The sequence below is a fragment of the Phoenix dactylifera genome, chromosome 2, assembly GCF_051530095.1.
Source record: "Phoenix dactylifera cultivar Ajwa chromosome 2, Ajwa_hap1_PhDact_Kaust_v1.1, whole genome shotgun sequence".
NCBI classification, from domain to species: Eukaryota; Viridiplantae; Streptophyta; class Magnoliopsida; order Arecales; family Arecaceae; genus Phoenix; species Phoenix dactylifera.
In genome coordinates this window covers 51,426,318-51,453,453 of record NC_143191.1, presented here as the reverse complement: position 1 = coordinate 51,453,453, position 27,136 = coordinate 51,426,318, and the positions used below count along the sequence as shown (strand labels likewise).

Genomic DNA, 27,136 nt, shown 5'->3' with positions numbered 1-27,136 from the left:
TTCCATCAAAAATAAAAGAGGAAGGGAGGAGAAGGAAGCAGGAGATCGATAAAAAGAGACCAGATAGAAACTTGCTGCAATCAATACCACTGTTGTGACTAGAAATATCTTTTGAAAAAAAGAGAATCGATGGAGAAACAAAGTAGACAGGAAAGGGGAAAGATAAGAAAAGGAATCAAACAAGAAAAAAGTACAGAGAAAAAGGATGAAGATAGGCTAGTTATTCTTCATAGTGGAAAGATGAGAAGAGAAGCAGATCGAAGATTGACAGAAAAGAATAAGGGAAGAAGGAAAATGGATACTGGGTGTTTTGATTGGGTTTATGTCTAGCTAATTTGAAAGACAGAGTAAACACAAGCTAGTGTTCAAAAATAATGACACAACACAGCTTTATCTTGAAATCATAGATATAAGTGCTGGTCAGTTCAGCACGCAATGGCACGACATGGCATGAGAAGCATGAGTACAAAAGAGATGTAACAAGATTAAGAAGGTTTGACAAACAGAAAAATTCAACCTGAGGTTCTGTAAACTTGATTCCAGGGCTGGCAGCAAGACCAGCCAAGTCATGCTCCATGTATTCGAACACCAGATACAAACTACAAGACATCCTGGAGGTCACTAAACCCTCCAATTTCACTACATTGGGGTGATCCAACCGTCGCAGTATGATGATCTCTCTGGCCATAAATTTCACGCTCTCCGGCTCCAAATTATCGAAACGGACCTTTTTTTTGGGGGGGGGGGGTGAAAAACGGACCTTCTTTTTTTTTTTTTTTGCTGCTTAAAACGGGTGCTTCAAACAACACGTGTCCGAATGCACCCAAGAACATCAAAATACAAAATCTCGCGTAGTGCCGATGGCAACTCCCGCTCTCCTGCCCACAGGGCGTATCCTGAATGGTGTGCTGCATATGCAGCTACCCAGTCAGCCGCCCCGTTAGCCTCCCTGAATACATGCTTAGCCTCAAAGGCCACAGCATCCCTCACCATCATCCTAATATCCCGGATCAGAGGATGGTCAGTGCTCTCCCGCCGAATCCACCCAATGACAGTGGATGAGTCGCCCTCTAAGATGATCGAGCTAGCCCGTAATACCCGCCGCGCATGGTAGAGGCCGGCCCAGGCAGCTCGCAACTCCGCCGCAGGCACTGATGTGTCGAATAGCCGGCAACCGCCCGCTGCCACTACCCTAAAGTGAGGGTCTCGTATGACGAAGCCGGCACCGCCTCGTGTACCACTGTCTAGTACTGAACCATCAAAATTGACCTTGAGGAAACTCGGGGGTGGGGGCTCCCAGGTGAAAAACACCGATCGGAGAACTGCCTGAGCAGAGCAAGAACCCCAGGTGTCCCGAGCTATCAAGGTCGTATCTGAAGGGCTGGTAGGTATGGACTCCATCGCCAGTACTCGAGCGGACTCCGCAATAAACCTCGACGACATCCTACGCTCGCCAAAGGTGCGAGCGTTCCTTGCCAACCAGATCTGGTGGGCGGTGCAAGTCGCTCGGATGGCCTCCTGACATGTCCGGGGACTAGCCAGCCACTGACGTATCATCTGTAGGAACAGTCTCCTCTCCCGCCAAACCTCCTCTGGGATACCCGTCCACTGCCATGTCCGCCTCGCCCAAAAACATCCAAATAGTACATGATCAACTGACTCATCCGCACCGCAGGCCCCACACTCCGCAGGGATCCCCAGACCACGTCGGCTCAGCACAGCTCTCGTCGGAAGGCGGTCCCACATCACCTTCCATAGAAAGAGTGCTGCTCTCGGATGGAGCCTAGACCTCCAAATCCAGGCACCGTCCCATCCACTCTCATGCTCGCCCTGAATCACCCGGGCCAGATCACCCAGCCTAACACTGGCCCTGCATGAAGTGCTCCAAACTCTGACATCTGGGCCCTCGCATCCTGGTACTGGCAGAGAAAGGATCCTCTCGGCTAGATGTGCCCCGAACAACTGATGGAGTCTGTCCACGTCCCACGCTGCCCTCCCTGGTGCTAAGAGGTCGCACACCCGGAGCCCCACTGCTGCCTCGAAATCCACCGTCGTCGGCCAATATCTCAAGGGGATGGTATCCACCCACGGGTCATCAGTCACAACAATAGTCCGGCCATCGCCCATCAGCCACATGGTATGAGCTAACACAGTCGGCAGGTACCTCCCAATCTCACGCCACATGAAAGAGATGCGGCGACCACGCCGTGCCACCTCGGGGCTCCCTCGGCCATATCTAGCTGCCATCACCCGACTCCAAAGCCCATGTGCTCCAACAAAAAACGAGCTGCATGCCGTGCAATGAGTGTCTCACGCCGCTCCAGAAGGGACTGAACTCCCAGACCACCCTCACTGGTAGGCCGGCATACCCGCTCCCAGGCCACCAAATGTACCCCACGACCCCCACCATGGGACCCCCAGAGGAAGCTCCGGAGAAGACGTTCAATCTTCAACAGAGTCGTCTTAGGGACCACAGTGTTGGCCATGAGATATACCGGCATGGACCCAAGCACCGATCTGACAAGTGTCAGCCTCCCCATCATGGATAGAGATGATGCCCTCCATCCCTCCAGCCTACTCTCGACCCGCTGCACCAACCCCGAGCACTCCGCCACTCGTAGCCTCGGGCCTGTGATGGGAACTCCCAGGTAAACCAGAGTCCCCTCCTGCTCGGGCATCTGCAAAATACTCCTGATCTCCTGTCCGACTCTGCTCTCTGTGCTAGGGCTGAACTGGATAGCTGACTTCGTGAAATTAATTCTCTGTCCGGATGCCGCACAGTAATCTGCCAACACTCTGCGAAGTACACGTGCCTCCGAAACCCGCGCCCTGGACAAAAGAAGACAATCATCAGCAAAAAGTAGGTGAGAGACAGGTCCCGCCCCCGGTGCTGGAACATAGGACTCCAGCTCCCGGCTTACACACGCCCTCTGGAGGGCACGGGACAATATGTCAGAACAAATGATAAATAAGTAAGGGGATAAGGGACATCCCTGCTGCAACCCCATAGTAGACTCAAAAAACACCGAAGGAGTGCCGTTGAACAAAATAGAGAACCTCGGCCCCTGGACACACCCTAGGACCCATCCAATCCATCGCCTGTGGAAGCCATAAGCCTCCAGAGCCCTCCGGAGAAAGCTCCATCTGATCCTGTCATAAGCCCTCTCCATATGCAGCTTGACTGCCATCAAACTGCCCCGCTTCGATGCTCGCTGGAGATCCCACATCATCTCCTGAGCCAGCATGACATTGTGGGAAATGTTCCTTCCCGCAATGAATGCCCCCTGCTCTTGGCTGATGATGCCCGACAGTAGGGGCTTTATCCTGCCCACCATAATCCTCGCCACAACCTTGTACAAGGTTGTGCACAGACTGATGGGCCTAAAGTGCCCCGGCTCTACTGCCTCTTGGCGCTTCGGGATGAGCGTAATGAAGGTGGCCTTCCAATCCTCAGGCATGGCTGCCTGAGTGAAGAAACACTGAACAGCCTCGATCACAGCTCCCCGAATGATACCCCAATATCTACGGAAGAAGAAAGGGGGAAAACCATCTGGTCCTGGAGCTTTGTCTGCTGCCAGCGCCCAGACAGCCTCCTGCACCTCCTCCGCCGACACCGGCCGTATCAGGGTCGTATTCTCATCATCAGCAATACCTGCATCAACCCGCGGAAAGTGGTCATCAGCACCAAGGCCTTCATCCTCAGTCCATCTGGCGCGGAAAAAGTCAAGTAGAACCTGTCTAACAGCAGGCTCACCCTCCACTCGGCGGCCAGACCCATCACGCAGTGAGTGGATCATACTCCGCTGACGCCGAATAACAGTCGTCCGGTGAAAGAACCTGGTGTTGCGATCACCCTCGTTAACCCATTGGACCCGAGATTTCTGTCGCCAGAAAATCTCATGCTGCCGTAGCAGTGAGTGGTGCGTCGCAAGAAGCCCCCGAAGATGAGTCATGTCATCCTCCGGGAGTGCACCCCGTAGGTCTTCTCTCCTCCGTAGTGCCGTGATCTCCTCCTCCACCCCCTCCAATCTCCGAAAAATATCGCCCACTACCTCGCGATTCCAACGGCGAAGCCGCCGTTTGGTCAACTCGAGTTTGCGTGAGACTTGCCGCATCGCGTCCCCCCGCACCGGAACACGCCACGCATCGCGAACGATGTCCCAGGACTGGGGGTACGAAAGCCAAATCTTCTCGAAACGAAAAGGACTCTGGTGACCCGATACCGACGAGGTCGAAATCAACAAGGGGCAATGATCTGATGCAATCCGGGGTAAGTGGCTGACTCGGCAGGTAGGGAAGCGAAGGATCCAGCCTGGGGAAGCAAAGGCCCTATCTAGCCGCTCCCACACCCTAGCACCGCCAGGTTGATTGTTGCACCAGGTGAACCGTGGCCCCGAAAAGCCTAAGTCCACCAAGCCATTTAGCTGCACAAAGTCGCGGAACTCCCTCCTATCAATCCTATCAGTGAAGGGCGCACCTCCCCTCTTTTCATCCGCACTTTGGATACAGTTAAAATCACCAACTGCCACCGTTGGGATACCCTGGGCAAGCAAGTTGGTAATCTCTTGCCAGAGGATTCTCCTGACCCTGTAATCCGTGCTCGCATATACACCGCACAGCACCCAAGGGTCCGCCTCAGGTTCCGATACAACCATCACTACCTGTTGAGAACAGTTGTGGAAGACATCAATCCTAGCCACCCCCCGCCTCCACAGGATCAAAAGGCCACCAGACAGCCCCTGGGACTCGACTGCATAGGTCTCCCAGTCCCTCCCCAGGCGTCGCCTCAGTCGACCAAGCCCATCACCGGACAAACGTGTCTCGCAGAGAAAACAAATCTCAGGACAGTGGAGCTGTACTAGCCGTTTAAAGGAGGACATGAAGGCCGGCTTGGCCGCCCCCCTGCAGTTCCAGGCTAGAATCCTCATGGATCAACAACTGCTCGGTCGGCCTCAAGTACATCCTCCCCCTGGGCCTCGGGAGCTAGCTCAGGCTGGCGCCCTAAATCCCCCAGCTGCTCAACCTCACCAGATACCTCGCACATGACTGCCGCCTTGATGAGTCGCACGACAGCTGGGTGGTCCCCCTCTGCCGCAGCTAAACCCGTGGAGCAGTCACCGCTGGCATCTACCTCTGGGAGACCCTCATGTGGCGCCTCTCCGAGCGGCACCCCTGACGCCTCATCACGTGGCATCAGAGGCTCTACCCGACCTACCTCCCGTGGCATCCCTGGGCTAGCCATGTGCTGCTCGCCCAGAGCTTGGGTCAGGGTACCAAACCGGTAGACACCATCAGGCCCTCTCCCAGGGCCCTCAAGTGAATCCCAGGGGTCCCTTCCAGGAGGGGTCTGACCAACAAGCAGGTGGGTCCCCTGCACTGGGACAGGTCCCCGACCTGGAGATCTATACTGGAAAGGACCAGCTGGCTCCCCGGGATCCAAGGTCGGATCATCCTGGACCTGCAAATCCTGAGAGTCCTGCGCAGCCCCTGACTGGGCTTGTAGGCCCCCCGCTGATGGTCCACTAGGATCCCCCCCCAATAGAGCTGGCGGGCCCCGTCCCTGCAGCAAGGGCCGTGATCCAGGCCGGCATATCCCGCGTAGCCCACGGAGAGCCCGCGAGAGAGGAGTGTGGCCCGTCACCGCCCGTGCGCCCAGCTGGGCCCGCACTGCCCCCGCCCGTCGCGAAGCCAACGGGCGCGGCCTGCTACCCACGCGCGTCCCGCCATCGGCGCGGGGCGCGCCATCGGCGCGGGGCGCGCCGTGGGCCCCGCGCCGAGCTCTGAAGGCCCGGGCTCGGCGGCCCAGCCTAATCGACTGGGCCTGCTTGCCTGGGCCCCTTGGCGGACCAGGGCCTGCCGGGGCCCTGGCCCGCTTAGCGCAACCCCGACTCGGCTCATTGGGCCCAGAGGCAACCAGGGCCGAGTCAGCCACTCGGTCGACCTCGTCGAGGACCTTCTTCAATGCCACAATTTTACCCGATAATGTGTCTAGCCTTGTAAACATTACTATAAGTCCCTTGCCCAATCTAATGCACAAGAAAGATGCTGTCTTTAGTAACAAAACCACAAAAAGGAAACCAAGAAAAAGTGGCGGTAGAAGCAAAAAAAGATGCTTGCCTTCGCGAGCTTCTCGAAGGTATCGGCCCGGCGGGGCGTCCACCCCTTGATGGCCTCTCCGGCGACGATGGAGAGCCAGGAAGGCCACCCGGCGGCGACCTGCTCGCCGTGTACATGCCCCGGGTGGTTGCCCAGGCTAGGATCGGCCCGCTGCCGCCGCCGCCCTGCTACCGCGGCGGCGGCCGCAGGGGCATCGACGACGGCGGTCTCGAACTTGGAGAGGGCGGCCTGGGACTTGCGGTCGGAGGCGACGGGGCGCGCGGTCCGCTCCCCGGCCAGGCGCTCCGCCTTCTCCGCCCGGACCGCGGCGGCGGCAGCAGGGGCATCGACGACGGCGGTCTCGAACTTGGAGAGGGCGGCCTGGGACTTGCGGTCGGAGGCGACGGGGCGCGCGGTCCGCTCCTTCTTCCGCCTGACGGAGGCGGAGGAGGGGGCGGGGGACGCGTCTTTGCCGAAGGCGCAGCCCATTGCTTATCATCGCCGCCGGGGCTCGGAGCGGGATCGGAGTTCCCGCCAACTTGGGAACCCTAGATTTAGAGTTCGTTCTCCTCTTCTTCTTCTTCCCCCCCCTCTCTCTCTCTCTCACTCCAATTTTTTTTTGGATAGTTTTACTCTTTTGGTACGGGAAAGAAGATGAGTTCGAGCGATTGGTGGGGATGGAGGAGAGAAGTGCGACCATGATTTTTTGTTTGAACTTGGGCAAAAATATTCCAGATTATCCCTCTATCTTCCATCTTAATTGTCTTAGAGTCCTTGTGTATTAAAATAGATTCGGGGTGGAAATAATCTAATAAAGCCAGATTGGGACAAAATCGTTTGGTTTTTCGCTAATCAGCAAAACACATTTAATATGGAATTAAATTTAGTGTCTATGTCATGAATTAAGCACTTGATTTTAATGAAATCTTGAAGTTTATTTTCTGGGTGCTGCAATTATTAATTTTGAATTAGCAATCAGGAAATTTTAGTATCTGATCTCATTACTGGATATAATCGAGACTTTTCTTGCATTAGAGTTGTCGCATGCTATGGAATTTCAAAACTTCATTATGCATGTTCAACATTATAAACTGTCAGAGATGACTGATTTGAAGGATTGTGAAAGTCCACTTTTGCTTTGATGAATGCAGGAACATCTCATGATGCGGGAGTGAAGGTATCATCACCTGGTGTTGTCGGGGAGAATGATTTAGTGATTGTAGGGCCAGGTGTACTTGGTCGTATGGTAGCTGAAACATGTCGACAGGTTCATTCAAATCCTTGTAAAGATAATTGAACTAGTTACCTATCTGATTTATTATCTTTTATGAGATACACTATTCATGTTTCTTTCTCGCTCTCCTTGAAAATGCCAATTTCAATGCACAGAGACTCTGAGAAAAGCCAACTGTCCAAAGGGAATTCTATACTATAAGAATTTTGGAAAAATAAATTAATTTGTAAAAAAGAAAACATGAGCAAGTATTGCCTAATCATAGCTCCTAAGCTAATTACATGTTTAGCTAACTAATCTGTTAGGTTTTTGCCTTGTGAATCCAGAGATACAGTAAGACATACAGTAAGACAGTGTTATGATTTGAAGACCTAGAACAGCATAGAAAGATCTGGGCTGTAGTTTTGTACAATTCATAAATCTTACATACAATTATTCTTATCCTTTCTGCCATCCTATTTTGATCTCACCTTGTAAAGCCAACAATTGAGTATCAATTCCCCTAAGCAGAAATGTTATGCTTCATTTTCTAACAATATTTGAATTAGCTAACAGGTAGAAGGAATTCAGATGGATAATATTTGATTATCAACATCTATATTTAAAATTCTACCAAGATTGAGAGCACCGGCTGTTGATATACATGCTATTAAAATTCATTCTTAAAATTATATAATGCTCATTTTTTTCCTTTATTCTTTTTTTTAAACGTGGAACAGAGAACCAGATTGGTCTAGAGACGACATTTTTTTCTGTTATTTTATACTAGATTCTAATAGTGATAGGATACGTCCTTTCAAGCATGACAAGTGATTCATGCACCCAACATTCTCCATTGCATTTTAATTTTGGACATCTAAACTTACCCTTTTTCTTTTATTTTTGAGAATGCAAAAAATTCGTATATTTATCAAAGTGATTTTTCACATAAAATAAATCAATGAGTTCATAAGTATTAAAATTATATTACATTTTTTTTGGAGTGATAAAATATTCTTCCTATGATCTGTTAAGAGGAAAATCCAGGTTGCCAAATTTTTGGACAGACAATGACTACTGATCACCATGATGAATTGATAGAAGTTGGGATTATTCCTTCTCTGGGAGGAACTACAATTCCCGTACGTTATATTCTGTGCTCCTCCATCTTGAACTGCAGATTACCCTAGTGATGTCAGGTAAAGATTGAGTATTACAAGTGTAGGAGATGATATTTCTGCTAGTAACATATATCTAGCAGTAAAGGAATAGTTTCATATCATGTTGTTCTGTTATAAAGTTTGACTGGTGGAGGTTAGGATATGATTTGGCCATTCTCTAACATATTTAACAGAAAGAATAGTTTCACATCATGTTTTCAACAGTTCTGCTGTAAACCTTTCTGTCTTGGGCCACAAGCTTAACCTGATATATTGTTCCTCGTCCCTCATAATCTTTTCCACGCAGCTGTTTTTTATATGATGTATTTTTCCTAGATATATGAAGGCAGGAAGATATATGCTTCTAGAACATTACTGGGTAAATTAGCAGCCAATTATTTTGACATCAGACCTTCATCAAGATGTCCTTATGAAAGGTCCATAACAAAGGTCTCAGTTCATTGGTCTGATCGTCGGCTTTCAAAGTCTACATGCAAATATCCGAGCATGAACCTGCCTATGCTATTGCAGAACCTGAGGAGTATGTGTTGGAGTTTGTGTTACCTGGATCTTTTGATATAGCCCAAGTAATTGCTCGTGATACTTAAAACATGAACATTGATGTGGCGCTCAAACATTTCTCCAAGAAGGAATTTTTTAGATATTGAAAGGATATAACGCTAACATACACATTCACACCTGACACATGAACCCATGTCCATTTAATATAGGTTGGAGTTAATCCTTAAGTCCTGATGGTCGGAATTAAGGACGAATGCAGGCTATGCATAGGCTTGTAGGCAATGTCAGTAGAGATCATTAGGCCTGACCTGGCATATAGGTACGTAAAAAAATGAACCCTCGTTACTCAATTGGTGGTTCTACTTCTTTAGTTTGGGAGGGTGCAGCCATGATGCCTCTTTTGTTTGCCTAGCACTTTGCATCCCAACCAATGAGGCACTATTTGCTTCAACATTTAATTACCCGTATAACAAATTTCACTTAATTAAAAAGAAGCAAGATGGAAGACATGTTGGCTAAGGGTGATGTCTTACATACTAACCTGCAAAAGGAAATTTCAACCTGTCTTTTAGTGACAAACTCCACTGATTATGTATGGATTTTCGAAATATTAGTCTTGGGTAACTGTAAATGTTGCTAAATTGTTAGATTAGGGTAATTCTAGATGTAAAAGAATTAGGCAGACATAGTAGTCTGTGGAGAACTGATGAACATGTTATTGTGCCTTCATAAGATTCACATTTACTGATGGATAAGCAAATAAGAGAGAAAAAAGATTGGCGTTCAACGTTAGGGTTTAAACTTTAAAGGGTTTGGAAGAAGGTGGAGAAAGGGAGAGACGGAACGATTGGTATTGTTGAAAAAGGAGTCAGGAAATAAGAGAGATATAAAGAAAAAAGGACTCTCGAGGGATAGAGTTTAAGAGGTTTGGAATAAGTTGGAGAGAGAGTCCAAATAAAGTATGAGATAACAGAAAAAAAAGGAAGGGATAGAGACGAGGAGGAAAGAGATAAGGGAGGAAATCTATTTTGAAGTTCAAATAAACTAGTGCTGTAGGAGAGACTCAGTAAGGGAGGGGATATTTATTTTAAAGTTCGAAATCTGAAAGGATATCTTAAATTCAGAAACTAACCAACTAAAGGAGGAGGCATAGATATGGCTTTTGATTTTATGTTTAATAGAAGACCAGAGGGCGGTTTGCTTGGGATTCTGCGAACAAACTAGCGCCGTGCCCTCTCGAAGCGTGTCTATGACTAGCTGTGCTTTGTATTGATAAATCGTGGTAGTTTATATGGTGACGTAAACTATCTTGTAAAGCCAACAATTGTGTATCAATTCCCCTAAGCCGAAATGTTATGCTTCATTTTCTAACAATATTTGAATTAGCTAACAGGTAGAAGGAACTCGGATGGATATTTGATTATCAACATCTATATTTAAAATTCTACTAAGATTGAGAGCATCGGGTATTGATATTACATGCTATTAAAGTTCATTCTTAAAATTAAATAATTCTTTTTTTTTTCTTTATTCTTTTTCTTAAACATGGAACAGAGAACCAGATTGGTCTAGAGGCGACATTTTTTTTTCTGTTCTTTTATACTAGATTCTAATGGTGACAGGATACACCCTTTCAAGCATGACAAGTGATTCGTGCACCCAACATTCTCCATTGCATTTTAATTTTGGACATCTAAACTTACCCTTTTTCTTTTATTTTTGAGAATGCAAAAGTTTCATATACTTATCAAAGTGATTTTTTACATAAAATAAATCAATAAGTTCATAAGTATTAAAATTATATTACATTTTTTTTTTTTGAAGTGATAAAATATTCTTCCTATAATCTGTCAACAGGAAAATTCAGGTTGCCAAATTTTTGGACAGACAATGACTACAGATCACCATGATGAATTGATAGAAGTTGGGATTATTCCTTCTCTGGGAGGAACTACAATTTCCATATGTTATATTCTATGCTTCTCCATCTTGAACTGCAGATTACCCTGGCGATGTCAGGTAAAGATTGAGTATTACAAGTATAGGAGATGATATTTCTGCTAGTAACACATATCTAGCAGTAAAGGAATAGTTTCATATCATGTTGTTCTGTTATAAAGTCTGACTAGTGGAGGTTAGGATATGATTTGGCCGTTCTGTAACATATTTAACAGTAAAAGAATAGTTTCACATCATGTTTTCAACAGTTCTGCTACAAACCTTTTTGTCTTAGGCCACAAGCTTAACCTGATATATTGTTCCTCTTGTCCCTCGTAATCTTTTCCTCGCAGCTGTTTTTTATATGATGTATTTTTCCTAGATATATGAAGCCAGGAAGATATATGCTTCTAGAACATTACTGGGTAAATTAGCAGCCAATTATTTTGACATCAGACCTTCATCAAGATGTCCTTATGAAAGGTCCATAACGAAGGTCTCAGATCACTGGTCTGATCGTTGGCTTTCAAAGTCTACATGCAAATATCGGAGCATGAACCTGCCTAAGCTAATGCGGAAGCTGAGGAGTATGTGTTACCTGGATCTTTTGACATAGCCCAAGTAATTGCTCCTGATACTTAAAACATGAACATTGATGTGATGCTCAAACATTTCTCCAAGAAGGGATTTTTTAGATATTGAAAGGATATAACGCTTAGACACACATTCACACCTGACACATGAAGCCATGTCCATTTAATATAGGTTGGAGTTAATCCTTAAGTCTTTATGGCCGCAACTAAGGAAGAATGCAGGCTATGCATAGGCTTGTAGGCAATGTCAGTAGAGATCATTAGGCCTGACTTGGCATATAGGCACGTAGAAGAATGAACCCTCATTACTCAATTGGTGGTTCTACTTCTTTACTTTGTGAGGGTGCAGCCGTGATGCCTCTTTTGTTTGCCTAGCACTTTGCATCCCAACCAATGAGGTACTACTTGCTTCAACATTTAATTACCCGTATAACAAATTTCTCTTAACCAAAAAGAAGCAAGATGGAAGACATGTTGGCTAAAGGTGATGTCTTACATACTAACCTGGAAAAGGAAATTTCAACCTGTCTTTTAGTGACAGACTCCACTGATTATGTATGGATTTTCGAAATGTGAGTCTTGGGTAACTGTAAATGTTGCTAAATTGTTATATTAGGGTAATTCTAGATGTAAAAGAATCAGGCAGACATAGTAGTCTGTGGAGAACTGATGAACATGTTATTGTGCCTTCATAAGATTCACATTTACTGATGGATAATACATGCCAATCTTCTTGTACGAGCAACTTTTTTTTGACAATTTTATATCTACTGTGTCTATGGTATGTTTATGCACTTTATTGTCCTATATTTGATAGAAATGCAGATCTTGGACGTATATGACATGTTTGGGTTTTAAGAAATATGCAGATTGGCAGATCAAACTGGAGTGGTGAAGTGGTGCGGATACCAATACCAGATCACCCATCACTCGGGTCTACAGTCGCCGCAGGAGAATGGTTCAGCCAATTTCGTTATGGTTAGAGTAATTTTTGTTTAATTTTGATAGCCTTTGGGCTTATTTAGGTATTTTTTTATCTTTGAGGGTCTTTGTGAGATTAGCTTCTTTGTAAGGGTCTTTTTGCATTTTGGGTCCTATATATATATGTTGGACCATATGTTTGTAGGTGGTATACTATGAATGAAAAATTGGTTCTCTTTCTTTTAGCCCTGGTGTGAAGCCAAGAGCAAGAGCTAGGTGTGAAGCCTAGTTCCCTTCCTCCCCTTTCTTTTCTTTTTCCTTCTCCCTCTTCCTTGCTGTCCGGCATCATGAAGGTTCTTTCCTGTTCACATCAAGTAGCTGCATATGATTGCAGTGATAATGGTTTTTGCAATGAGGTGTAACATCTCATATAAACACATTGCTCTGATGTTAACATATTTGTTTCACTTTCATTGTAATACAAATGACATTTCTTTAATAATTTGATGCTTCAATCTTCTCTCCTGTAGTGTTGGCTAAACTGCAATAATTGAGTGAACTCATGATAGTAAACTTAATTGATAGTAATTATTTTTTCAATATGGCCTGGTCAAGTGCTACTAGATCTAGGTTGGTCTATTGTTTTTTTTTTTTTTTTTGGTGGTAAACTTGGAAGTTGAAGTTTCATTGACTTTTGAGTTCATTGTTTGAAGCAGGAGTATAACAGTGTATTAGGATGTAAATTGATTTCTACAAAAGTAAGGCTCTATATGTTTTTGAGATCCAATGAAACATAATTTTCATTTACTATTTGAAAAACTTTGATCCAACCTTCGTGTTTGGTTAATGGATTTTCTTTTTATTTTTTGACAAATAAATGTATCTCCTTTAAAACTAGAGATCGTTTCTTTTCTTAAGTGATGATGAGTAGTTCCAATCTTGCACTTAAAACTTTCATATCCACGTATCGCCTTGAGTTATATGCCTTTCTTCTGCAGTTTTCTAGCATTCATTTGTGGAATGTCACAAATTTCTTATTCTCTCTTATTCACTTTCATGTAGGATAGTCCAATTGCGCCGATTGGTACAAATCCTCGGACAGATGTACTTCTAAAAGCAGAAAATGCAACTCTGGAAGCTGGGGGATGCATTCCAAGGCTAGCAGGGCTTTATATATATCCTTACATAATACTATCGGCTAAGGTTCGTCATATGGGTGCATATTGCCCCATGCCATATTGGTGCCAAGCCGATACTTGGTATGGGGGGTGTACTAAGTGCAGCACACTGAGCCAACCTGTACTGACACTATGCAAATATGGTACCGGTAAGGATTTTGAAACTGGTATTGCGAACCTTGGTTATTGGCTATATTATGAGGCAGGCATGCATGTGTGCGAACAAGAAATCACGAAAGCAACAACCATTTGACATTATTTTCTTAGCCGATGACACAAAGCAGATAGAGGTGCCCATGTTTATTGGTTAAAGAAAGGATCTGTTAATGCCCATCCAGATCATATACTAAATCTTATTCATTACGAGGTTACAGCCTTCTTGGTATCAGTAGTTTTATAAATCAATGTTTTGTTGTTGGTTATGATGTAATATCTGAAACAGTGCTGGTTATTTCTAATGTTTATGTTGTTTTATTTGTTTTATGATACTTCCAGATATCATATACTAAATCTTATTTACTGTGAGGTCACAACCTTCTTTGTTACAGTGGTTCTGCAAATTATGGTATTGTTCTGATGATTATGATATGGAATCTAAAATAATGCTGGTTATTTATGCTTTTTATTTTTTAGTCATTTGTACAATATTGCTATAGATTAAATAGGGACAGACTGGCACATTTTCCCCAAAGTAGAGCAAAAATCAATGCATAAAGAAGTTGTTTTCTTGCATGGTTCTTTTCAGATTTTTTCTGTAATTTCCTGTTACGTTATGACAGTAAGTTTTCTTAATTTAAAATATAAACAGTTTAAGCATGTTTCATATTTCAGGATTGGGATTATAGGATTGATTCGTGCCTGATTGTTTTAAATTCTTTTCTTGATTGTTTTGAACTTTGAAATCAAATCTAACATTCATATATTCGCTGTCTCTGTCCCCAAGACCAAGTGTAGGGATCTTTTTTTAACAGGAGGATGCTTCCCTCTTGATTACCGTCATGCAAAATAAGTTTCGGGGTAGAATTTTCCTGGGCTGTGACAATCATCCTCTCTCCAGGTTCCCATACTTTGCTTCGTCATTCATATTCATAATATAAAACTTGTCGGAGCATGCCATTATATATGTATCTGTTCCCTGCCAAATGGATTATTGTAGTTATTATCCTGGTCGCATATTCCTGGTTTGTTCGTTATCCACTCGTTTCCTTTCTGCAGGCAAGAAATAATAGATTTTCTGAACCAAAGTGGATTTTAACAAGAAGCTCCAGGGTTTTACGGGCAAGTACCTACTTTTTTTTATTTCATTTCCCTGTAAAAGTTGCAATCCTCTTTCTGCAGGCCTTTCAATTGAAATGGATATTTCAATTTCCAGGCACTGATGGTCCTTTAGGGAAGAGGATGGATAACTCCAAAACTTTGAGGCAAACAGACTGAGGTGGTTCTTTTGCTGTTTCGTTCCAAGTTTCGAGTAAATGTCATTGAATGGATTTGATGATTAAAGTTATAATAAAACTTGGAAAAGTGAACTCCTTTTCGGCTTTCTTTCTCTCTCTAATATTAGGCAGAAAATAGTTCATCTCATGAATGCAAAAAACGAATGGCGGATCTTCAGATTTTGGATTACCCCAGCATGCTGTTTGCAGCAGCCAATGCTTAGATTTTAATGGATGTTCCAATTCAGATATCCAAGTAGTTGCATTCAAGATTTTGTGTTTCAACTCTATCGACAAGTAAAATCTAACCCTGAATAATTGTTCTGGCTTTAGCTATGCCAAAAGAAGAAAAGAAAAGAACACGAAAAACAGCAGCACTAAATTTCATCTATTTTTGCTCCCAGGTTCTAAAGCTAATTCTAGCTAAAGTTGTTGCTCTATCCATCAACATGTAACGTTACAAAATTCAGCAATCAAATGACTTCCATTATTGCCACAAACCTAAAAATTTTCTCACGGTGAGATTTAATTTCTCGAATCGGACGTTCAATTTGCCATAAAAGTTCACACTATTCTACCATAGATCCCCCAAACCGGCTTAAAAAACACACACACTCAAAAGGAAGGAATCTAATTAGCTAAAAAACCAATGAAACAATTACTGATCTTCCCCAGCCCCCTATAATCTGAGAAATTCACCAAAAAAACACGGATGATCTATTCTTCTCCATTTTTCCCAAATGAAAAAAAAAAAACTAAATCCTGGAAACAATGAAATCCTTAGAATTAGTTGCTAAAATCATCTTGAAAAATTGTAAAAGAAATCCAAAGAAAGATTCTTAGTCATGCATGGAAAGAGAGCTGGAGGGTAGTCTTTGCTGTACATGCATGCATGGAAAGTCTTGTTAACCATGAAGAACAGAATGATTTTGGCTCTTTCTTATGTGAGCAATAGGAAATCTCTTTCTTTAAAGTAATTATATTTATGCATATTAGTTCCCATGTAGGAGTTAGTTATTAACCATCACTCATTCAAAAAAGTTGGACAGAAAATAGTCAAAAGTAATATGATCAAATTATGTGTTTGAGTGTTTATTAACTTCATAAAACATGATACGTAAATCATTGTAATTTAGAAATTTCTCAATTTTATATTGTTTCATTAAATCAACTCTAAAGGTCTATTTGGCCATTCCTCGAGGAATATCCTACAAGAATTGGGACTATTGACCCGTCCAAAGTCCCAGATTATAACTATCAGGACAATATCAAGCCCCATGCTAGAAAGAAGAACATGAACATCATCTTTTTTTTTTCTTCCATAGGATTCGGGCTGGAGGGGCTATTAGATTGACATGGGCTATTATGCACAAATGGGCATCCTAATCCAACAATGGATAGCTGAAACATGCCCTAAATGATTGAATTGGTTGTCATATATATCCTATGAGTCATGAGAATCATGATTTACCTTAATATGCAAGTTATATATCAAAAACTTCATTTTTTTTAATGATTTTCATATAAGTTGGAATGATGGATTTAATCAACCAGTGCTATGTACTCAAATATATCATTACTATGTAACTTGTATATGTTTCTATTATATACTTTTACAAAACAATGCAAGACATTTATGTGATATTTAGTATTTTTAATCTCATAGGACATATTCTATGGTGAATAGAAGTGTAAGGGACGAGTAAATAATTGGTCTTATAGAGCACTTAAATTGTCTTATATAAACTATGACGCACAATACTTCTAAGAAATAATAAGAAAAATGCATTCAAGATTCAAAAGGAAGAAAGAAAACCCAACAAAAATTTACAAGGAATTAATATGGACTCGTGTACGCAAAACACACAGACTTTCCATTTAAATAAAACAATTGTTGATCCATTTTTAACCTGTTATATCTGCACATATGTAGATATTTTGTATCTGCATATGTCACAGTTCCTTTATTTGTGTTAGGAGAAAATCTTATATTGTACCATATTACGCCAAAAAAATATTTGTATCAGGATCCAGTGTTGAAATAACTTGATGATTATATATACAAAAAGAGATGATTTAAAGCATAGAAGTAACCAGAGTCAGTCCTTCCAAGGTTGTACGTTGGAATTTCATCATGAACCAAGCATTTGAAACCATGCAGGAGATCTAATTATTCCTCAAAGCAAATTTGTTATTATAATTTCTGTCGAGCATATGCTTTCATTCTAGTCAGTCTTGAAAATGTATATATGCTTAATGAAAATATGAAAAATAATGTCGAAAACATGAATAGATGTATAATTCTTGCATTGCAAATGTTTGAAAGTCGCATCTATAAGTCTCTACTAATATATCAAGAGAGATATCATATTTGAAAAAGTATGAACGATTCAAAAATGATTATTTTTCTTGCATCTCAACTAACCAAGATCTCACGTATCACATTCAAAGAAGCTTCATTTCCACTGATGGTAACGGCACTAGAAGCGACGCCTATCACCTATACTCTTAATAAGAAGTAATTAATAGTAGTAGTATAGTTTCATAAGTAACTCCATAAGAAAGAAAGGAAGCAGAAGATACAACGAGGTGCAACATGTCACGTTCTGCTCTCCCTTTGTTCTCTAATCCTACGTATATACCACTTACTGCACAAAGAAGAGAAGAGCATTAGCATCATATCAACGCCACCACCAAGAAGAGATTTTGTGTTTCAACTCTATCGGCAAGCAAAATCTAACCCTGAATAATTGTTCTGGCTTTAGGTATGCCAAAAGAAGAAAAGAAAAGAACACGAAAAACAGCAGCCAATGATCATCCATTGGTGGATTGGAGAGACCGATCACCGATCAAAGGGTCCAGCAGGATCGAGCTGCTTGCAGAGTCCAAGGTAGGTGAGGTAGAGGATGCGGTCCTTGGCCCCGGTGCGGTGGTTCTTGGTGTGCTTGCAAAAGTACTTGAGTTGATCCAGGGTGCAACATCCTAGGGTTTGGCCTAACAGCATGAACAGCCAGTTGATAGATCGTTTCTTGGCCGCCACCACTGGGCGCATGCAGTTGGGCTGCCCGCAGGACCGGCAATCCGGGAACGCCGGGGTCATCCACTCAGCCGGCGCGCGGTCATGCATCCAATGCTTCCGCGCCCGGATGAACGCCGCCACCTCGTTGAACTTGGATACAAGATCGTAGGAGATGACCTGGGAGGCCTCGCAGCGCTTGCACTGTGCGTCGCCGTAGATGTTCTTGATGTTCCGAGAGAGAAGATGGTTGAGGGAGTGGACGGTGGCGCGGCGAGTGGTTGCCCAAGAAAAGGGAGGTGGGACGGTGTCGGACTTGTGGGCGCCGCGGGGGCCCTGGGAGTGTTTGCGGCGGGCGCGGAGGGGGCGGGCAGGGGGGTCGGCTGCTACGGCGACGGCGGAGGCGGCGGAGGAGGGGACGGAGATGAAGTCGGGGAGAAGAAGAGGTGGCGGCGGGGGAGGAGGGGGAGGGAAGGAGTGCTGTGATGGCCCGGGGGAAGGGGGGGGAAGGGGAGGGGGTGGGGTTGGAGGATTAGGGCGGCAGGACGGAGGAGAGAGGCAGAGGGCAAGAGGATCGCCGTCTTCGAATGCTTTCGAGTTATCGCCATTCTTTCCTTTTCGGTCTGTTTCCTCCATGGTGCTCTTGAAAGCAGAAGCAAATAAGAGAGAAAAGATTCGCGTTCGTGAAAAGAGAAGATATAAGAGAGAAAAATATAAAAACGGGTTTAAACGGTTTGGAAGAAGGTGGAGAAAGAGAGATCGATATGGCTTTTGATTTTATGGTTAATAGAAGACCAGAGGGCGGTTTGCTTGGGATTCTGCCAACAAACTAACGCCAATAAGTTCACTCCGCAGCGTATATTATTAGTTGACCATCCTAACAAGAGGAAACAATAGGCCTCTTCAACAGAGAATCTTTTAAAGCTAGGTTATGGGCTCGCAAGCAATGCGGCCTATTTGTATGGGTTCACTCCATGCATCTAATTTTGATCCCTAGATGATTCACTAGTAAGACGTGTTACAGTTATGATCTTGTCACAGATTGCATTCTTCTTTACCACTTGTTTTATTGTTACTGTCATCACTATTACAACTTTTTTGAGAACTTGGACGGATGGAAACCAAGCTGAATATCAAAATGAGGGCAGGAACAAACTCGGATCTGCTGTACCAAAACAAGAGATTTTTACTGACTTGGACGGTTGGTACACTTGTCAGAATTATTATTGTCATAGTTCTGGTAGTTGTTAATATTGCTTCTTCTTGTTCTTTTTATTTATTTTTACAAACATGTTTTTCAGTTGTGCGGCAGTCAATCTCCCCAGTTTCGAACACAACATGGTAGAAAGTGGATTGTAGTTTTTGAGGAGTAAAATACTCTTCTTTTTTTTTTTTTGCTAGGACGGATGGATCATACCTGACGAGTACGGATACACCCAATAAAGTCAAAAAATAGGATACCTCGGAGTACGAAGGGCAACTCTCCATCTCCAACCCACAGGATGCCGCCGGAGTGACAGGCTACATAAGCAGCCACTCAATCCGTAGCCCCATTGGCTTCACGGTATACATGCTTCGCAGTAAAATACTCTTTTAGGATGGCCAGCAACTGCACCTTAAGAAGCAAGCATACCATGAGATAGAAGGGAAAATGCATATGCTTGCTCATGCCTTGGATGCTATTGATGTCTTTGGTATACTCTACAAATATCTTGAACTTACATATCTGCAGGACACATATCTATGTGTATTGGCACTTAAACCATGCTATTGTTGATTTTCATTGGTGGATTGCAAAAGCATGGAGAAGGTTCCATTGTATCAAGGAGTTAACTCTACACTAGTTGGTGGGTAAGATGCAACTACCATTACAATACCATCAAGCCACCTAGGTTGCATTTTCCTTTGCTATTTATCATGAAAAATAGAATTTTGCTATGTTTCTTTTCTTTTTTTTTGATAAATTGCAAGCGGTAATTTATCAAATTTCTTTCAAAACATCATTCCCTTGGAATTTATCAAAAAAAATATGTTCCTCGATCACAACTGCTCGTTTAAATTCCAGTTTTCTCGGAAGTCATGCCCCCTTTCTTTGAGAGAATGCATGTGATTAGAAGTTAAATCTGCCAGTAGCTTGATCCAGCAAAGGCTTTACAAGCATAAGAAGCAAAATATTAGAATAATATTTTCTTAAATATCATAACTAATTAGGCTCTCCTTATCTTCTTCTTGACCAGACTTAGTCTACCGAACCAATCCTTTGACGTGCAAGGCCATCCATCATTTAAGAAGCATCAAACAAGCCAATCCAGCTATCCCAGTGTCACTGTCCGTGACCTCAAGCAAGAGTACCGTTATTCCCCCTCGGAGTGTGTCTATGACTAGCTATGCTTTGTATTGATAAATCGAGGTACTTTTTGTGGTGACGTAAACTATCTTAATGTGGATCTGTTCAAATGAAAAGCTGTTTCTCGACTGTTTTGCTTTAAAGAAAAAAGAAAATCAAAGAAGAAAATCTTATCTTAGGATTGGATCTTTGCGATCAGTGATAGCAATTCAATTGCTTCAAACTCATCGTGAAAGAAGTAGCTGATAGGAGAAGTCTTGCAACTTCTACGAAGGGTTGCACTTGTTTCGGAGTTTATTAATGTCTTTGGCTATCTATTAATTTACCATGCAAGCACGAGGAGAAATTAATTACTCTTGTTTGTTTATTAGGGAGCTTTAGCTGCAGCCCTTGGTGTTAATCTCTCTATCATATGCACCGTAAGTTTGTACAAGTCCTACGTAGTAGAAAGAGAAATACACTTGGTCCTATAGGATCGGAGCGAGTTGTTCTTATCCAACTCTTGGGCTCAGAATTCAAATCAAGTCCGGCTTGACCAATTAGCAAGTGGGCCAAGCTACGACTAGACTTCGCTTGCTCGAGTTATCTTCATTAATCTCACAATATAAATATATAAATAATTTACATATAATATATATTTAATATTTTTATTTATCATATATATAAATTAATTATTATATATTATAACTTAAATAATTTGAACTCTTGAATTAAGGTATAGTCTGTATAATCATCTTGAAATGAAAAATGATAATTTTGAAAGATATTAAGTTCTTACAGGATCTCTTAAATGAGTTGTTTACAAAAATAAGATGTGTTCGAGCTTTTACAAAATGAGCTGAACTTGAGCCAAGCGCACCATGCTTGATCTCAGTTAGTAGAGACTTTTTTCCTACTATGCATCTAATGTATAATGAACCACCATTGCTAGCATGAAAGGAAAGGCAATAGACAAGGACTACATAATATATATCACAAGTCAGATCTGATCTATGCTTTTATTGGATGACCCATAAGTAGGCATGAAAAAACTTAAATCACCATTGTGGCTTGGTAAATATTGCACATTTCTGAGTGTCGCCTCCAATTTCAGGAGTAGTGATTGCAAGATTCGGGTGTTCGGAAGAAAATTACATGGATCGCATGGTGCAAGCCAAACATGCTTTCTTCTTAATTAATTCTGTCTTGCCTCTGATTCACATAGGATCTGTGTGGTATAGCACCACTATGAGATACAAAAAATTTAGGACAATGGTTAATGCTCCACTATCCTGCTGCCAACTGCGTTTGTGTGGAGTTTACTAAATAATTTTGGCACTAAGCTATACTTAGAGATAAACAAGCATCTTGTGGAATTGAGGATTCCACATGCTACAGCAGTGTGTTCAAGAGTCCTAGTAGAATTTCGATGGACAGCCATTACATTTTTAAAATACAAATTGAATGTAAAAAGTTATGAAGATTTTTTTTTTGGATGGAAATTGGAGGAAGTGAGAAACTTCCCTCTATTTATTTATAGAGAATGTACTACTAATTACAAAGGATGTGGAGAAGGATGATAGAGCAAAAGATAAGGCTGCAGCAGAAGGGGAGATAGTCTAGAGGAAAGATCCTTATGGCCCAAAGAGCATTTAGCTAAACATAGAGTAAGCCCCATAGAAAAGGAGTGGAGAGTCTTGTGAAGAACAATCAATGCTGAAGTAAGGGAGAGTGTGCGAGGGCTCGGTCCATTGACCGGGGCCAATGGGCCAGCCTGAAGAGGCTAGGCCCAAGGTCCCATTGGGCGCTCTGGCATGAAGCAACAGAAGAAGAAGACTCAACTCCTTTCTCCTCTGTATCCGGCAAGAATCGAGAACTCCCAGGACAACCAAGTTCATCTAAGACGTGGAGACCTCGCCTATTTAACCTCCCCACCTTCCCTTTCTCCCCTATTTACCGAGAAAGAAAGAAAGAAAGAAAGAGAGAAAGAAGAAGAAGAGGAGGAGGAGGAGAGAGAGAACCATCCCTCTCTTTCTCTCTCATATTTTCTCTCTACTCTCTCTCTTGATTTCTCTCTCTTCTCTCTTACTTTGTCTCTCTATTTTCTCTCTCTAGAATGTCCAAGAAACCCAGTATCGGCACATGTCGACCTGATCTACGAACCCAAGTTGACCCTTTGTAAAGGGCCCTGATCCATTCTGGTGCTTGGGCTATCTAGTGGACCGATCATCCAAGCCCTATTGAATGTCCTTGAAATCTTCATTGATAAACCATATTGATTGACCTTGGCCTCGATCGAGTTCATTTTTTATGATTTGTTGATCGAATCACTTAGGCCTGACCCACTTGGAACCGCTGAACATTGTCACCCGACCAACCGTTTTCTCTCTCTCTCTTCTCTCCACTTTCTCTCTCTAGAATGTCTAAGAAACTCAGTATCGGGTCCTATCGACCTGATCTACGAACTCGAGTTGACCCATGTAAAGGGGCTTGATCCGTCTTGGTGCTCGAGCTGCCAACTGGACCATCACCCTAGCCTGTTAAATGTTTTTGAAACCTTGATTGATAAACCATATTGATTAGCCTTGGCCTCGATCGAGCCCGTGCCTTATGATTCGTGGATCGAATCACTTAGGCCTGATCCACCCTGTTGCCCAAGGTGACAAGCCAAGAGGGGGGGGTGAATTGGTTTCTTTTAAATTTAAACTATCTTACTCAAGTCAAATGGATGGTTAGTAAGCTAAAGCAAATCACAACACAAACAACACAAAGTATAGTGGTTCGGTGCTCTCCTTAGCACCTACGTCCACTCCCCAAGCGACCCCTTAGGAATTCACTATAATCTCGCGGATTACAGTTGGATTGTTTTCCGGGCTCACAATCCAAAAACCTTTGTTGGTTTTACGGGCTCACCAACGAACCTTTACACTTTGGTTTTCCGGGTTCACCAAAAACCTTTGTTGGTTTTACGGGCTCACAATCCAAAAACCTTTGTTGGTTTTACGGGCTCACCAACGAACCTTTACACTTTGGTTTTCCGGGTTCACCAAAAACCTTTGTTGGTTTTACGGGCTCACCAACGAACCTTTACAATTGGTTTTCCGGGTTCACCAATCAACCTACTCCGTTGGTTTTCCGGGCTCACCAACCAACCTTTACAAGTTGTTTAACAAATAAAGAAAGAAGATTTAAACTCCTAAATGAGCAAATGAAACAATATAAACTACAAAGAAGAGTATAAAAAATATTTATCGCTTTGAAGTGGCTTCTCTCTTCTTTGTCAAGGATGCTTCACTCTACAAGGGAGGATGGAGCTCTTGATGACTCTTTGAATCTGCTCAACCCCTTTCTTTGATTCTTGAATGAAGCACTTGGATGAAGAAGATTAGGGCACTTTTATTTTCTTGTGTACTCTTTGATATTCCTTTCAAAAGTTGTTCTATCTGATGAATAGTGCCACTTTAAATAGTCTCCTACATCCATTGGACAAGCCCCAATGGTTAGAATTCAAAAACTAGCCGTTACTGACTTTGGGAAGGACAAAAAGTACATCTGCAGAACTAGCCGTTATGCTTCAACCCGTGCTTGGGTCGGCTCAACCTGTCCTTGGGTCGACCCAACTTTCACTTGGGTCGACTCAAACAATCCTTGGGTCGACTCTCTCAGAAAATACAGAAACTTGAAATTCAGCCTTCCTTCCCTTGGGTCGACCCAACCATTCTTTGGGTCGACTCAAAGTTCACTTGGGTCAACTCAACTTCTTCTTGGGTCGACCCTCTCAGTAATTCCAGAGAACCATTTTCTCTCTTCTTTTCTGTCTTGCCTTTGGGTCGACCCTTTCAGGGTTTGGGTCGACTCAAGCTTGGGTCGACTCAACTACTTCTTGGGTCGACCCTCTCAGTGAAAACAGAGAACCATTGTTCTGTCTTGTTTTGAGGATCTTGATGTTTGGGTCGACTCATGCTTTCCTTGGGTCGACCCAACTCACTGTTCATCTGTGCTATTTTTGCAGAAGTGTGCCAAATGATTTCTTGATGTGCCGGGGTCGACCCAATCATCCTTTGGGTCGACTCAATCCACACTTTGCTGCATCTCAAGGTTAGATTCATTCAAATAAACAATGAAATGTATCTATATCACTTTATACAAATATCCTGAGAATAATAGTCTTATAAATGAAGTATCAATTTAACTTATAACATACTCTAGATAATTGCTTATTAATCATCAAAATAACACTATCATCCTCAATCTCCCCCTTTTTGATGATTACAAAATAAAGAGTATGAGCCTATTGATACTTGTCTTTAAGATCAGTTTTTGAAAGGGCTTAACTTGCTGAATTTTAGCTTTTCATATATAAGAGTGAAATCTCCCCCTATTTCATTTAAATGTTGCCAATTTGACTTTTTGAATTGCTCCCCCTTTCATTTATAATTCATTAACGATGAAACTTCAAAAATTTGAGATAAAATATGAGTTTCAGGTTATGTATCGGGGTGCGAGAGGTGCGTGCCAAATTCTGAAATTATATGTGCCAAATTCTGAAATTTGATAGAAATTTTTGATTTGATGATTTTCATTGTTACAAATTGCTCCCCCTTAGATGTATAAGCTTTCTTATAAGATTTTCAATTTGTTTGCCCAATTATTTCTCTTTTCTTGCATAAGTTCTTATTTCTCTTTCTTTGCATAACTTCTTATTTCTTTTTCTTTATTTCTCCTTTCTTTAACTTTCTTTACTTTTGCTCTTATTATTCTTTCTTTACTTACTTTAAAGATATCTTTAGTTCTCCCCTTTTTGTTACTTTATTTACTCTAAACAATATCTTTACTTCTCCCCTAAGATCTTTACTTCTCCTAAAATAAATACTCTTTCTTTACTTCTCCCCCTTTTTGTTATCAACAAAAAGATACATGGGAAAGAAGCAATAAATACCAAACTTCAAACTTCATTGATCAAAATGGGAACATTTTCATACATTCATGCCAAAAACAAAAACAGATACAATGTTCCTGAATCAAGGTTTAAAGATACATGATAAAAGCAAAATACATATGAGAACTAGATATCTAGCCTAGGCTCTAAACATAGATGCTAAGATCAGCCTAGGGAGACTCTAACGGCTGGGATCTAGTCCTCATCCTCCTAGTGTACGTGGCGAGGGGAAGTCGAGCCTGGTGAGACTGTGTCTGGCGTGGAGCACGACGAGCTGGATGACTCTGTGCCGAAATCTCTGACTCAGCAGCCTGTGGCACAGATGGTCCATGGGTCTCTCTCTCTCTCCGGAGTGCTCCTATCTGCTGCCTCAGATTACTGATCTCAGCAGACATGACGTCCAATCGGGCGTCCAATCGGCTCGTCAGCCCGTCAGTGATAGTCCTCGCCTGAGCTGACATGAGCTCAGTCATCCTGCTCCAGAACTCATCCGTATCTCTCGGAGGAACGGATGATGATGGTCCAGCCTCTGAAGGTGCAGTAGGATGATCCATATGCTCCTCATCCTCATCCTCTGGTGCATCTCCCTCTGGTGCCTCACCCTGAATGCCTGCTCCAGTGTGAATCCACTGCCCGTTCACTTTCTCATATCCCATGCGTATAAGTGTCCGTGCAGTGTATGTGTCAGTATGATGCAGACTCTTGGATGCCTCCTCCTCGAGAGCTAAACCGTGCTGTCGAAAAATCAAGGTGAGTATCATACCATAAGGTAGTGATACCCTGGAGTTGCACATCACCTTCCTCATCTGTCTCAGTATCATGGCCGGAAGATTTAGGGGAATCCCCTGAATCATACACTCCATCACTGCTAGATCTCGCTCTGTGATGAGATCGAATCTCCCGGTCTTTGGAAATAAGATTCTATTTATTATACTGAGCAGTAATCTCATTTCAGCAGTAAGAGAACTAGCTATTACCTTCGCAGAAAAGTCGAAGTTCTTGATGAGAGCACAAAAGTGCGATCTAAGTACCAATTAACTTAGCCTAATGCTAGCAAAATAATGAAAATAATAGGTGTTAACATTTACATGTTTAAATATTTTACCCTTAGCACTTATTATAATTTTTATCATTATATAAATTCATCTCTTCCCAGCTGCAGAACAGAGCCCAGATTCAGCCGTTCATAAGCACTTCAGCATCCTTGTCGTGTCCGTGAGCCACATCAGCCCTCTCAAGACCCGTCCGCGTCTCAGGATCCGTGATCAAATCATGCCGCGATCAGCCTTTCTCCCAGCTCTTGGAACCTGCGATCAAGTGTTTCTCTCGTGCGTCCACGAAGCATTCAGCGTCCCGAGTCCAACATCCGGCCGTCCGTGGCGATTCCACCGCGCCCCAGCGTGTGTGATCAGCTCTCAGCCGTCCACCTCTTCTCAGCGATTTGCCCATGAAGCTTCTCCCAGCGTGCGACTCCTCATCCCATGTCCATGTGATCAGCTCCCAGCGTCCACGTGTTCAGCCAAGAGCCAGCAAAGATCCCGCTTCATCCGCATGTTACCAGCTGCGATCAACTGTTCATGATCAACCTCCCAGCCCGCGAAATTCACGATCAGATCTCCCTGATTCCCGACTTCATCCCAGCATGCCACGTTCGTCCGAGTGTAGCTCATCATCCCGCGAACATCATCCGAATCCTAGCATCAATCCTCCGCATCCCATGCTTCCGAATCGGATCTGTGAAGCCTTCCAGCATCCCCAGATCTTCCACGGCGTCCGCGGGCCAGCATCCATTCCCAATCTC

General features: G+C 43.1%; 2 protein-coding genes and 1 long non-coding RNA gene across 5 annotated transcripts; 1 reads left to right on the top strand and 2 right to left on the bottom strand.

The window, feature by feature from the left end:
• Positions 1-5,949: 5,949 nt before the first annotated feature.
• On the bottom strand, positions 5,950-7,057 carry LOC149768390 (uncharacterized). The gene is made up of 2 exons (XM_089929165.1): positions 6,118-7,057; positions 5,950-6,026 (listed from the first exon to the last, which is right to left on the bottom strand). The coding sequence occupies exons 1-2, from the start codon at positions 6,583-6,585 to the stop codon at positions 5,973-5,975; spliced, it is 522 nt and encodes a 173-aa protein (XP_089785291.1). The 5' UTR covers positions 6,586-7,057; the 3' UTR covers positions 5,950-5,972.
• On the top strand, positions 6,538-15,158 carry LOC120104256 (uncharacterized). 3 transcript variants are annotated; one of them, XR_016399544.1, is made up of 7 exons: positions 6,538-6,655; positions 7,248-7,363; positions 10,849-11,010; positions 12,392-12,500; positions 13,506-14,678; positions 14,837-14,899; positions 14,994-15,158. It is a non-coding gene; the product is annotated as an uncharacterized LOC120104256 (long non-coding RNA). The 3 variants fall into 3 exon arrangements; XR_016399545.1 differs by having other exon boundaries at positions 12,382-12,500; XR_016399546.1 differs by lacking the exon at positions 10,849-11,010.
• Positions 15,159-17,750: 2,592 nt separating this feature from the next.
• On the bottom strand, positions 17,751-18,706 carry LOC120104258 (uncharacterized). Its single transcript, XM_039115121.3, has one exon. The coding sequence runs from the start codon at positions 18,704-18,706 to the stop codon at positions 17,897-17,899; it is 810 nt and encodes a 269-aa protein (XP_038971049.1). The 3' UTR covers positions 17,751-17,896.
• Positions 18,707-27,136: the final 8,430 nt, after the last annotated feature.

Excerpts from the sequence above, each read along its gene's own strand:
- LOC120104258 (XM_039115121.3), bottom strand. The coding sequence starts at position 18,706 with ATGGAGGAAACAGACCGAAAAGGAAAGAATGGCGATAACTCGAAAGCA.
- LOC149768390 (XM_089929165.1), bottom strand. The coding sequence starts at position 6,585 with ATGGGCTGCGCCTTCGGCAAAGACGCGTCCCCCGCCCCCTCCTCCGCC. Across the intron at positions 6,027-6,117 it reads CCTTCGAGAAGCTCGCGAAG|ATTGGGCAAGGGACTTATAG; the intron begins GCAAGCATCTTT and ends CTTGTGCATTAG.